Source organism: Echinops telfairi, unplaced genomic scaffold (genome assembly GCF_000313985.2).
Source record: "Echinops telfairi isolate 266 unplaced genomic scaffold, ASM31398v2 ScPeMD7_7468;HRSCAF=8506_0, whole genome shotgun sequence".
NCBI classification, from domain to species: Eukaryota; Metazoa; Chordata; class Mammalia; order Afrosoricida; family Tenrecidae; genus Echinops; species Echinops telfairi.
The window spans coordinates 44,736,103-44,749,670 of record NW_022111369.1 but is presented as its reverse complement, the minus strand read 5'-3'; the positions used below and the strand labels follow the sequence as shown (position 1 = coordinate 44,749,670).

Genomic DNA, 13,568 nt, shown 5'->3' with positions numbered 1-13,568 from the left:
ACGGACAACAGAAAAGTGGGTGAAGAGAGACGTTGGACAGGGCAAGATATGACAAAATAATAATTTATAAATTATCAAGGGTTCATGAGGGAGTGGGGAGCGGGGAGAGAGAGGGTGAAAATGAGGAGCTGATGCCAGGGGCTTAAGTGGAGAGGAAATGTTTTGAGAATGATGAGGGCAACGAATGCACAAATGTGCTTTACACTATTGATGTATGTATGGATTGTGATAAGAGTTGTATGAGCCCCTAATAAAATGATTTAAGAATAAATAAATAAACGGTGGGGGGTGGGGAGGACAGTTCTACTCTGTCCTATGGGGTCAGTATACGTTGGAATTAACTCAATGGCACTGGGTTTAATTTGGGCTTATGAGAGAGACCTAAGTTCTATTCAACTTGCAAAGAGTTTGTCTGTACCTGATGCAATGCAGCACTGGGGGTGTAGAGGTCAATAGCAGCCAGTGATGGAATTCGAGATTCTGAAAGAATTTTGTTCTCTTTCCTTGATAGCCTGGAATTTCGAGCTAGATAAAAAATAACCATAATCACAGAGAAAAAATTAGACATTTTTGTTAGTTTGTCATATTCTATATCCTCATTTCTCAGTATGTATTTATACATGCATACACATATTTGTACACTTAAATATATAAACTTCCTATTAATTTTTAATGTTCTGTTAGCTTATTTGGTATAAATTTTACGTAATATAAACAAAAAGTGCTGAAAAAAGTATAAGCATCATAAACTTACCTATGCCTTCCAAGGCTCTTAGTTCGGGAAGATGATTATAATTTAGCTCAGGCAAACGGACGTCTGTCTTAATCCCTTCTTTTTCTTTTCGTTTCTTATTTGCCTGAAGGAGGCTCTTTTCACTAGTCACCTAATAATGTTAGAATGGTTAACACAAATTAATTAGCCTCAAGGTAAGCTAGCTTTTCCTGTATGTAACTACTATGCTCATGTCTTACAATTTGTGAGACTGAAGGGCTAGAATAAAGTAAAATGTAGAGAACATTATAAACATAAAAGTATTTTTAAATCATTTTATTAGGGCCTCATGCAGCTTTTATCATAATATGTACATACATCCATGTATCAAGCACATTTGTACATTTGTTGTCATCATCATTTTCAAAACATTTTCTTTTTACTTGAGCCCTTGGTATCAACTCTTCATTTTTCACACACACACCCCACACCCTCCCTCCCTCCCTCACGAACCCTTGATAATTTACACTTTTTTTTCATGTCTTACACTGATTGATGTCTCCCTTCACCCACTTTTCTGTTGTCTATCCCCCCCAGGGAGGGGTTATATGTAATCATTGTGATCGGTTCCCCTTTTCTCCCCCCACCTTCCCCTCACCCTCCTGGTTTCGTGCTACTCTCATTATTGGTCCTGAAGAGTTTATCTGTCCTGGATTCCCTGTGTTTCCAGCTCTTATCTGTACCCATGTACATGCTCTAGTCTAGCCAGATTTGTAAGGTAGAATTGGGGTCATGATAGTGGAGGGAAGGAAGCATTAAAGAACTAGAGGAAAGTTGTATGTTTCATCAGTAATGTACTGCACCCTGACTGGCTTATCTCTTCCTTGTGACCCTTCTGTAAGGCAATGTCCAATTGTCTAGAGATGGGCTTTGGGTCTCCACTCGGAACTCCCCCTCAATCACATTGATATGATTTTTTATTCTAGGTCTTTGATGCCAGCTACCTCATTCCATTGACACCTCATGGTCACACAGGCTGGTATGCCTCTTCCATATGGGCTTTGTTTACGGTGATCAGACGTCCTGCTTTTGGCGGGAAAGTCCTGATTTTTAACAATTTGTCCTGCGTCCCACAGTGTTTCAAAAAAGTCCCGATTTTTGGAAAGAATGCATGACAAGCTAGGGTATACAGTTTTCGGCTGCCGTGTGGATATTTCGCCAGGATATGAGTTTTATCAATGGTGTCCCGCTTTACCAATGTTAAAATCTGGTCACTTTAGCTTTGTTGCTTCTCAGCTAGATAGCCACTTGTTTGTCTTCAAGCCTTTAAGACCCCTGACACTGTATCTTTTGATAGCTATGCACCCACTTGTCTTCAGCAATCATGTCGGGAAGGTGAGCATCATAAAATGCCAGGTTATTAGAACAAAGTGTTCTTGCATTGAGGGAGTACTTGAGTAGAGGCCAAATGTCCATCTGCTATCTTGATGCTTAACATGTAAATATATGTAAACAGATCAACTACTCTATCATTATATAAAAATATATTGACATATATACATGCCTATATTTAGACCTTTATAAATGCCCTTTGCCCAAGATATGACAAAATACCCATTTATAAACTATCAAGGGCTCATGCGGGAGGGGGGAGCAGGGAGGGAGGGGAAAAATGAGGACCTAATGTCAGGGGTTTAAATGGAGAGAAAATGTTTTGAGAAACGATGTACAAATGCGCTTTACACAATTGATGTGTGTATGGATTGGGATAACAGTTGTATGAGCCCCTAATAAAATGTTAAAAAATATAATAATAAATGCCCTTTGCCTCCTAGTTCTTTCCTCTATTTCCTTTTGTTTTCCTCTTGTCCCACTATCATGCTCAGCCTTCATTCGGGTTTCAGTAATTCCTCTCCGTTACACTGCTTTTGATTAAGCCCTACCAGGCATCCTACACCCTCCTCACCATCAATTTCATATCACTTGTTGTTTCCTTGTCCCTGGATTTGGTAACACCCACTTCCTTTCCCCGCCTCCCCTCTCCCATGTCCCTACCCCCTCAAATAATCTTATCTAGATAGACATGCAGAGACAATAATAAGCTCAAAAACAAGGCAGAGCACAACAAAACAAAAAAAACCCAAAGAACCAAACAACAACTACAAAAGAAACCAATGACAAAAAAACCCTATAAATAGTTCCAGGTGTGTTTGTTGACATTTAGTCATGTTTTCTGGTAGAGTCTGATGGGGTGCCATGCCCTGGCCCCAAAGTCTATTTTTGGTACTCACTGGGGACTTCATTGCTTTGCTCCGCTTGCTGCTCTGTTACACGCCCTTAGTGTTTCACCCCAGTGTGGTGGGGTCAGATCGGGCACAATTACTGCACTGTGTCTCCAGTGTGTCCCTTGTAGCAATATGGGTCAGTGAGTGACTTCTTATCTTGTGATGGGGTCGGCCCTATGGTCTTCTCTGTGCATTTGGTGCTCGGAGCTGGAATATAGTCCTGGGGGTTGGTGGGTCAGAATGTGTTCCACTCTCTTTCCTTCACTCTTCATTTGCTCCTGTGTGCTCAGATCAGACATACCCCTCACCCTGAGCTGTAGCTTCCATGCTGTCCTCTGTAGTGCATTCTTCTGGAAGGGGGTTGTCCACGTAGTTGGGATTAGGGCCAGCCCCGCAGACATCTCTATTGGTTCCTTGCTTCATGCTGGTATGTTGCATTCACATCTTGGTGCACCAGGTTGAAGTCTGGTTCCTCTGACCCTCTCTTATGGAGATATAAACAACACCCTCCCCTTGGGTGGGTTAGTGCCATGTTCCCCCCGCTACCCATGTCTTTTTTTCCCTTTTTTCTTTTCCTCTCCTTTTTAGTTGGCTGCCATATGTGTCCCTGAATTGGGTGTGGCCCCTGGAATGTATGTATATAGTAGCTTTACCTCTGTGCTCCTTTTACATTTTTAAGCTTACTTTAGTGGACTCCTGTTGTACTTATCCTTTTGTGCTTGGCTTACTTTGCTTAGCATAATTTCCTCCAGTTCTTCCCATGTGGTGATGTGCTTCATGCATTCATCACTGCTTTTTAAGGGATGCATAGTACTCTATTGCATGTATATACCACCATTTTTTGATCCATTCATCTGTTGATGGAAATTTGGGTTGTTTCCAACTCCTTGCAATTGTGAATTGTGCCATGATGAACACTGGAGCACAGATGTCTGGCCATTGTTTGTTTCTTGCCTCTTCTGGGTGTATGCCCAGTAGGGGAATTGCTGGGTCATATGGTAGCTCAATTTCCATCTGTTTTAGATATCACCAAATTGATTTCCATAATGGCTGTATATACCTATAGGTCCACCAGCAGTGGATGAGAGTTCCTATCTCGCCTCAGCCCCTCCAACACTTGTTAATTTCTGATCTTTTGAATTGGGCTAATTTTGAGGGTGTTAGATGGTATCGCATAGTTGTTTTAATTTGTTTTATAGCTAATCATCAGGAACATTTTCTCATATGGTTATTGGCTATTCAGATTTCTGCCCTTGTGAAACTTCTTTGCAAGTCCTTTGCCCACCTCCTCAGTGGGCAATTTGTTTTTTTCTTTTTGTAAGGTAGCAGAGCACTGTAGAATTTAGTAATAAGACCTTTGTCTGATGTGTCATTACTAAAGATGTTTTTCCAGTCTGTGGGCTCTCTCTCTTATTACTCTCTTGATGAATTCTTTCAATGTACACAGGTGTTTTATCTTCAGTGTATCCCACTTGTTAATTTGTGCCTAATCTGTATTTGTGTCCTTCCCTATTGCTGATAGCCTATGTTTTCCCTTCACCAAAGGTCTCAGGTTTGTCCCAATTCCCTCATTGATGGTCCTAATAGTTTGGGGTTTTACCTCAAGGTCTGTGATCCACCTTGAGTTTATTATTGTGCATGGAGTGAGGTAAGGGTCTTGCTTCTTTTTTCTGCAGGTAGATATCCATTTTTTCCAGCACCACTTGTTGAAGAGAACACAAAACTATTTCATCCACTTGTTTAAAACCTCATCCTCATTAAATTGATGAGAATTACCAACAAGTAGATAACTTGGTTACTATGCATATTCCCCAGTTCCCACTGCCAACCTTCATTCTTAAGCAGTAAAAGGTCAAAGATAAGTAGCAGCAAGATCAGGCCTTACAACACTTAACCAATTTTAACATATAGTTGCTGTTATCTACCTTAGTTTTGAACAGCTCATCTTGACTTATATATTACATCTCCTCCTATCTTGTTTTTGACATTTACATTATAACTTCATTACTCTTTTTGTTATGTGTGTCTTTGTTAGGTCCCTCTGAGTCAGATGATACTGTCTTCTTGGACATCAAACTTAGCTCCTTCTCAAAAACCATTCTAGTTCACTGCTTCATTTTACTCCTGTCTCTGACTGACTCCCACAATTCTTTACCTCCCCAAACCCTTCTAAGTCAATGAGACTCCAACCTAATTGCCCTATATGTACAACCAAGCAAAGCAAAACAAAAAATCCACAAGGGAGAGCAAAAAGCCTTCTAAATCTCTTCAAGCCCTCAACAATTGAGAATTGGTAATAATATATACCAATAAATCCTTTTTTAAAAAGAATTGGTAATAATAGAATAGTGAATAGAAAGTATGTTCTTTATATCTGAAATGATGTCCATGTTTTGGTTTAAAACATCTGGGTGGATCCCCTTGCAGAGGAGTCTCGGGGAGGAGATGAGCCAGTCAGGGTGCGATGTAACAATGATGAGAAATACAACCTTCCTCTAGTTCCTAAAGGTTTCCTCCCCGCTCCCACTACCATGACTCGAATTCGATCTTGCAAGACTGGCTAGACCAGAGGAGGTACACTGGTACAGATAGGAACTGAAAATACAGGGAATCCAGGACGGATGAGCCCTATAGGACCAGTGGTGTGAGTGGCAAAACAGGGAGGGTAAAGGGAGAATGGGTAGGAAAGAGGGAACCGATTACATGGAACTGTGTGTGACCTCCTCCCTGGGGGACAGACAACCGAAAAGTGGGTGAAGGGAGACGTCGGACAGGGCAAGATATGATAAAATACCCATTTATAAACTATCAAGGGCTCATGCGGGAGGGGGGAGTGGGGAGGGAGGGGAAAAATGAGGACCTAATGTCGGGGGTTTAAATGGAGAGAGATATACAAATGCGCTTTACACAATTGATGTGTGTATGGATTGGGATAACAGTTGTATGAGCCCCTAATAAAATGTTAAAAAACAAAACAAAAAACATCTGGGTGGAGTAGATACCTTAGCAAATGTGAGTATAGATTAAACTAACTGACCATAAATTAATAATTGTTAAACCTGGATAGTAGAATAAGGCAGATTCATTATACTCTTATTTCTACTTTCATATAATTCACATGTATTTTATTTTATTCCCACCCCCCTCTAATAAGAATAGTTTAAAGGGAAAAAATTATTTTTCTATAACATTTTAATTAAATAAATAAATTTAAAATACTGACAATCGAATTACACTATCTCCTCTAACAGAATCACAAGAGTTAAACTGTAATTGCAGACTAAGTCTAGACTCTTCTGGGAGGCAGACACATATTCATTACAGTTATACTGACTGAAAGATAAGAAGGCACTTGCTTGGTGAGCTGCCCCAAGACCAACTAACTCATGGACTTTCTTGGTTGTTGCTGAAGCTTTAAGGAGACTTTTAAAACAAGTTTTTGGGGGTCATATTTCAGCCAAAAACTTGTTTTACTCCTACAACCATCGAGAAAAAAATAATCATCAGTAATTACTATTTCAACATATACAATTAGGGTCACCTTGTCTTCAATGTCTTCAGTCTGAAATTGATTAAACATGCAATCAAGGTGTATTATCATAACTGGAGATTGAAATGCAAAAGTTGTAAACAAAGAGGGAGAAATAGTAGTTGGGAAATAGGGTCTTGTTGATAGAAATGAAGCTGAAGATCACATGAATTTTGCCAAATCAATGACGTGTTCATAGCAAATAGCTTTTTTCAACCATGAAAAAGGAGACGATACATATGGCCTTCCCAAGATAGAATCCACAGAAATCAAACTGACTATATCTATGGGAAGACACAACCGAGAAGCTCATTATCAGCAGCTAAAATCAGACCAAAGGCTGACTGTGGGACAGACCATCAATTATTTATATGTTAAGTTCAGAATAAAGCTGAATAAAATTAAAACACGTCTGTAAGAGGCAAAATACGACTTTAGGTCTATCCTACCTGAATTAAAAAAAAATGTTTCCATATAACTCCCTGATAAATGCATTTATAGCACATGAAAGAAGACTCTGTAACATATTCTGCTGATCTTCAGCATCTTTTCCCTCTACATTTTTCTTCCTCCACCCTTGGAGGCAGTTTAAGGTCAACCTAGCCTTGCTGGAATTATTCCACCAAACTCAGTCTGCATATATAGTAAATGAGACTAAGACATAGAATTAGACCAAGAAATCAAGGGCATAGGATAGGTAGAAATCAGGTTTGTCCCATTCCATCAATGGCAGATATTTATGACTCCAGAACTGAGAATCACTCACAATTTACCTAGAGCCTGTTACCCTCAATAATAAACTTCTAAAAATAAAACCAAGTAAATAATAATAATAAACTCCTCATTTTTCTGTTGATTGGTGGAAGTACTAAAATTTGACATTGTCTTTCAAGTATTTACACAGTACTTTCCTGCCCAAGCTCTCACGTTCTGCTTAAATGTTCACATCCCTAGACAGTGAGTGGTAAGAATATACCACCAGCAGGTACTGCTGTCTGGTTTTTGACAATCTGCAATTATATTATGAAGCAAAATCCCTCAAAGTAATAATTTTATATTGAACTCCACTTATTTAACTAAAATTGAAACTTGAAAACTTTACAAATTGTCCTCCAATGCCCAAATGACAGGCAAATCAGTATTATTATCCTTGTTTTTTGAGAGAGATTTCACTCTCTCTGCCAATACAGCTTATTTCTGTTATCTCTCAGAATATGGGAGTACCTAACAAAGGACACTTAGCCATTGAAAAGGCCTTGCATTGTGCCTTTCTACCTCCCAGATAGTCTACTGAAGAGTCTTATAGCTGGTATTTGAGTTTCTTTTAGATGTTTCTGTTTGCTCTTTTAACAGAACAAATGCTTGGGTTTTTGGCTCAAAATCAGCTACAAAATAATTAGCTGAAAATTGGTTTTTCAAAATAAAATAGCTCATTCAAGCTATCAGATTTGTATATTTGTCACCCGAAAAGTGATGAGTAAAACACATAAAAGATGTTTTTGACACTGTATTTATTCACCTCTAAAAGACTCAGGTGGGTCGTTTCCTCACTGAATCTTTGCCTCTTTTCTGGCTTGTCTCTTCTAAGGAAGGATGAACAGAAATAGGATCTAGAATGACCACCCAGCCTTGATTATGCAATGCCTGAAAACAGCTGACATCAATTCCAGCAAAATGGTATTGAGCCAGCTACTTTGAAAAACCTGTTGATCAAGTAATCTTCCAAAACAAACCAGGGTTATAAAACACAAATATTCACTCCCCACACACACACAAAAAATCACTTACTGATGTGGCCATGTTAATGTTAAAAACGCCTGATGGAGAATGTTTACTTGGTTTAACAAATGGAATGTAGTATTTCTTGGTTTTCTCATCCACTCTGTTAAAAAATTATGTTAAAATCAACAATTATTATTTTTTCCAGCACAAAATCAAAAGACACATTATCAAGTACCTTAAAATTTGACTAGAATGTACTACCTATTCTCAAGCATATAATGCACAGAGATCTGGTGACACATTCTGCCCTGTACCATTATCTTCATGCCTCCCCTTCTGCCCTCAACTGTTACCAAACCAAATCAGTTCCTAGAGTCAATTCCAGCTCATGGTGACCCCATGTACATCAGAGTAGAAGAGCACTCCATAGGGTTTTCAAAGGCTGATTTTTATTTTTTGTCAAAATATTTTTGGGCTTTTCTTTATAAGTACCTCTTCGTGGATTCAAACCTTTTGGCTAGCAGTCAAGTGCATTAACTATTTGCACCACCTGGAAATATCATACTTTGTAAAGTGAGGGCCAGCCAAAAAGGGGGAAAACCTCAACAAGAAGGATTGAGACAGTGACTGCAACACGGGTTTCAACATAACAACATCTGTGCAGACGGCACCGGCGTGGACAGTGTTTCATTCTGCTGTACATAGGGTCCTTCTGAGCCGGAACAGACCTGATGGCACCCTAACAACATGAACCCCTCTTCCTAAACAAAGTCTCTAGCATCATGTAGGCCAAAAAAATCTCTTCAAAGAGCAATCTGACCTGAATGAAGCCTGAGTGTAAGGTAATGTGGCTGAACTGACACACACTAGCAATCTGCAGATACATTTTAAACAGATGCGTTTTTGTTTAGTTTTGTCTTACTTTGCTAATTCATACCTATAATTCTGTACTCCTGGGACAGTTCCCATTCCAGAGTTAATATCAGAAGCCATGGTAGAAAGATTGTGCGTAAGTGGAGGGATGGCCGTGCCTGGGTTCCTTGGGTGATCCACACTGCCACTGCTGCAGTCTCCGAGGCTTGTTGAAGGCACTACTTTGATGTGGCTTGTCCCACTCTCATGGAGACAGCTGACATTTGACCCTCGAATGCCTTTTTCAACTTTTTCTCCATCAATTTTTGACCCTTTTATTTTAAATACTTTAGAATCCTTAATTTTGGGATCAGTATTGGTATCCTGATGATTAACAAAAATATTAATAAGGTTAAGTATCTAAGAATGAAAAAAAATCACCTCTTCTTACAAAGTCCTGGTCAACTAGAGCAGAGTTCCATAGAAAACACCTTTTGTACCCTGTTTTCATGAGTCTCTCAATGAATTAAAATTAATCCTGTGATTCTTGTGCAGACATTTACTATGAAAATGCAAAAAGAATGGCGGTACAATTTATATCTACTCTAGCACTATACACACATACACATGTCAAAAAGTATTGCTACAAAATCAAAGAAACTTTTAGTAAACAAAAATAATTAAGTGCAAAACTATTGTTTTCCAATATATCCTCCACCTAAGTCTATACCAGCAGTTCTCAAGCTGTGGGTCATGACCACTTGGTGGGGTTGAATGACCCCTTCGCAGGGGCTTCCCGATTCATAACAGTAGCAAAATTACAGTTATGAGTAGCAACAAAAATAATTGTATGGTTGGGGGGGTTGTCAACACAACATGCAGGACTGTATGAAAGGGTCGCGGCATGAGGAAGGTTGAGAATCTCTGGTCTATACACTTCTGACAAGTGTGTTTCCATCTCTCTAACCCTTTCCCACCAAATTCTGTGGTCTTTCATTTACTCCATTTTTCAAGGAGTGGTTGTGGCATCCTCAAGGAGCTCAAAACACATTCCTTTTCAATGTCATTTGAGTTCTAGGAACCAGAAAAAAAAGTCTGAAGGGGCAAGATCAGGGCTGTAGGATTATTGGAGTAAGGTTTCCCAATGAGGTTTTCCTTGGACACCCTTGCTACCCTTGAGGAATGTTTCCCATCATTCATCATGGGAAAAGTTCCTCAATGCAATTTCCTGGCACTTTTCTCACCAATGCAGTATTCCATTTAAATGGAATACACCCTCACGTTTGCCTTGTGTCCTTCAGAAAGGCCTGTCACAATTACTCCTTGGGAATCTCCAAAACAGCTGTCATAACCTTTGGAGCCAAGATCTCTGCCTTGAATTTAAGTAGGCCAGCAGATCTCAGAAGCTACTGTTTGAATTGGACCTTTTGTTGAAGGCATCCTAATGAGACTATGAGAAGTATCTTACAGAGAGAACTGAATCTGCATCCATCTACTAATCACAGAGATATATTTAAACACATCTTGTTTGGAATAAACTCATACATGTTTGAATGACTGGAAACCTAGTAACATACTTAATTTTTATCCTTGTATACATTCCCACCTGAGGGGGCAGGGAAACATAATAGAGTAACCAAGAATGACTACTTGAAAAAAAAACACAGATGTACGCTTTTGTTCTTACATATTTAGGCGGGGAATAAAGAAAATAGGCATAGGTGTGTAGTAGATTTGATAGGCCTTATCACAAACAGATCTTAGATAACTTAGCAGGAAAACTAAATTTAAAACAAATTAAATTTGTTTCTAATTCTAATTTTATCGAATTCTTAATTTTAAAATATTCTATTTAAAATCATGAAATAATATTTTTCTCTCATGTTTTCAAGGAAGAAAGCATGTGCATATTTTTGTGTCCATGTACATGTGTGCAAATATGACCATATATATAGCTATCCCTAGATGAATGTGATTTCCTGAAAAATATTATTGTACAGTAAGCACTTAATACATTTCATGTTAGGCTTTAAAATATGAAATTGCTAGTAAAGATACTTTTTCATAACAAAGTTAAAGATCAACAGCTTGCTCATCACTCAAAAAAACTTACCCAAGAAAGGGTAAATTAAAAAAAAAAAGGGTAATTCAAACCCAAACCCATCAAATCAATTTTGACTGAGAACCACCCTATGAGACAGAGTAGAACTGCTCCTTAGGGTTTCTGAGACTGTACATCGCATGGGAGCAGACAGTTTCATTTTTCTCCCAAGTTGCGCCTGGTGGGTTTGAATTGTCAACCTTATGGTTAGTAGCCCATGCTTAACAAACTGTGTCACCAAGGCTCCTTAAAGGATAATTCTCAAATTCAAGCCCTTTTTAGTCTCTTCCTACTTATTGTGAGCCTGTAGGACAGACTAGAACTACCCATGTGGGATTCCAGGCCTGTAATTTTTTATGGGAATAGAAAAACTCACTTTCGCCTGGGGAACAGCTAGTGAAATTGAACAGCTGATCTTATCGTTAGTAATCCCAACGTTTAACCCACCTCGCCACTAGGGTTCCTAAAAGGACAATTAGGTAAGTTAACTTAGAATACAATGTTTAAGACAGAGATGTTTACCTGCACCGTAAGTGTTTTTCTTTCTTCACCTAAGGAATCATCTTTTTCCTTTTCCTTCTTCCTATTTTGGGATTTTTTAGATAAAGAAATATTTCTCCCATCTTTCTGTACTTTTAATTGTAGTTCCTGAGAAAACCTACATTAAAAACATATTTGTTAATATATTTAAATTGTATGAGACAGATAACTCTAGAAAAAAATTATATTCAAGATGTTTATTTTTTTTAACTGAGTTTGAGAATTTTATATCACTAAAACTATTGGAAAAAAACAAAGTAAAAACTGAGTTTGTTCAACTACACTAGATAATTTAAAATGAGCAAAACCCTGGCCAGTTCTCAGAGGGGTCCCTGAGAGCTTTTTTGTGGGGGTTCTTCTTTCCTTAATAGGAAAGCATTGTTGGTCTCTTTAGGTTGTAAAAAGAGGGAAGGAAGAGGGCAATGCCCATGGGCACCTGATTTTACTGCCTCACCCAGTTTCGTTTTTTGTGCTTCTTTGATAAGAATCTGCATAAACCAAGTTCCAGAGTTGGTGCTTACTATGTATGTAGTGAAGGGGCAGGCAAGGTTGTCCCAAAGCAATGCAAGGGAGAAGCAAAGGTAGAATTTAAAGCTTTCTCTAATTTTTCTTCTCACTGCTGTCTCTAAACTCACTCAAGCCATGTATGTAAGAGCGGTTCATCATAGCCATCAGTCTCCCCACAGTTAAGAACCACTACAAAAAAACAAATTCATTGCCATCAAGTTGACTGCAACACATAGCGACCCAATAGGACACAGTAGAACTGCCCACCTGTGTGGGTTTCTGAGGGTGTAAATGTTTAGGGTGGGTTTGAACTACTGAGCTAGCTGTGAGTAGCCTATCATGTAACTGACCCACGACCCCACCAAGTCTCCTCTTGCTTAAGGATAGTGGTGCTATACACCAAGGGGTACCCCCCACCAAAAAAAAAAAATGGTAAAAATTTCCGCTGGGCTGAGATTTCTTAGTATGCATTTTTCCTACTAGGCAAGCATCCAGCAATTCACTCTGAGTTAGTGCACCCAGTGGTGTACCCAGCGAAGGTTCTCTCTGGTCACAGTGAATTTTTTCATAAAAGCAATTTCTCTCAAACCTCGTTTTTTTGTGGTGCCAATTTAAGAGAACAATGTGCAGCTGTGAAATTTTGTTTCCTGCTCGGGAAATATGCTGCAGAATCTGTTGCGAGGTTGAGCACAGCTTACAAGGACAGCACTCCGGGAAAAACTCAAGTGTACGAGTGGTTTTATCATTTCAAAAAAGGTGAAATGTTGATTGATGACAACCCTCATTCTGGACATCTGTCAACTTCCCAAACAACAAAAAAATGTTGACAAAATTTCTGCACCTATGCTCAAAGACCGACGATGAACCATTGAAGAGATGGGGCAGTTATCTGACCATTTTGGAGTTCGGTTTGGCAAATTTTAACAACAGATTTGGGAATGCAAAGGGTCGTTGTAACATTTGTGCCTTCGGTTCTGACTGACTAGCAAAAAGAACTTCAACTGGAAACATGCCGTGCTTTGAAAGAACAGTCCCAAGTGACCCAGACGTTTTTTCCCCCGAGGTCATTACTGGTCATGAGACATGGTGCTATTCTAACAACCCAAAACCAAGCATCAATCAAGCCAGTGGAAGAGGCCATCGTCACTTCACCCCTGTGTTAGTCGGGGTACTTTAGAGAAACAAATCCACAGAAACTCATTTATAAGAGTTTTATATAAAGGTTAAGTGCGCATCAAGAAAATATCCCAACCCAGTGCTGCCCAAGCCCACAAGTCCAACATCAACCCATATGTCCAATACCAATCCACAAAGTCCTCC

At 39.1% G+C, this 13,568-nt stretch overlaps 1 protein-coding gene across 1 annotated transcript in view; it reads right to left on the bottom strand.

Annotated features, from left to right (window-relative positions):
- Window positions 1-13,568, bottom strand: part of CDKL2 (cyclin dependent kinase like 2) — a 67,021-nt gene that overhangs the window by 13,468 nt on the left and 39,985 nt on the right. The window contains exons 5-9 of the mRNA XM_045284355.1: window positions 11,724-11,859; window positions 9,186-9,484; window positions 8,315-8,408; window positions 755-884; window positions 419-525 (exon numbers count right to left, since the gene is read on the bottom strand). Of these exons, the coding sequence (XP_045140290.1) occupies window positions 419-525; window positions 755-884; window positions 8,315-8,408; window positions 9,186-9,484; window positions 11,724-11,859 (766 nt within the window). The remainder of the gene's footprint in view (window positions 1-418; window positions 526-754; window positions 885-8,314; window positions 8,409-9,185; window positions 9,485-11,723; window positions 11,860-13,568) is intronic.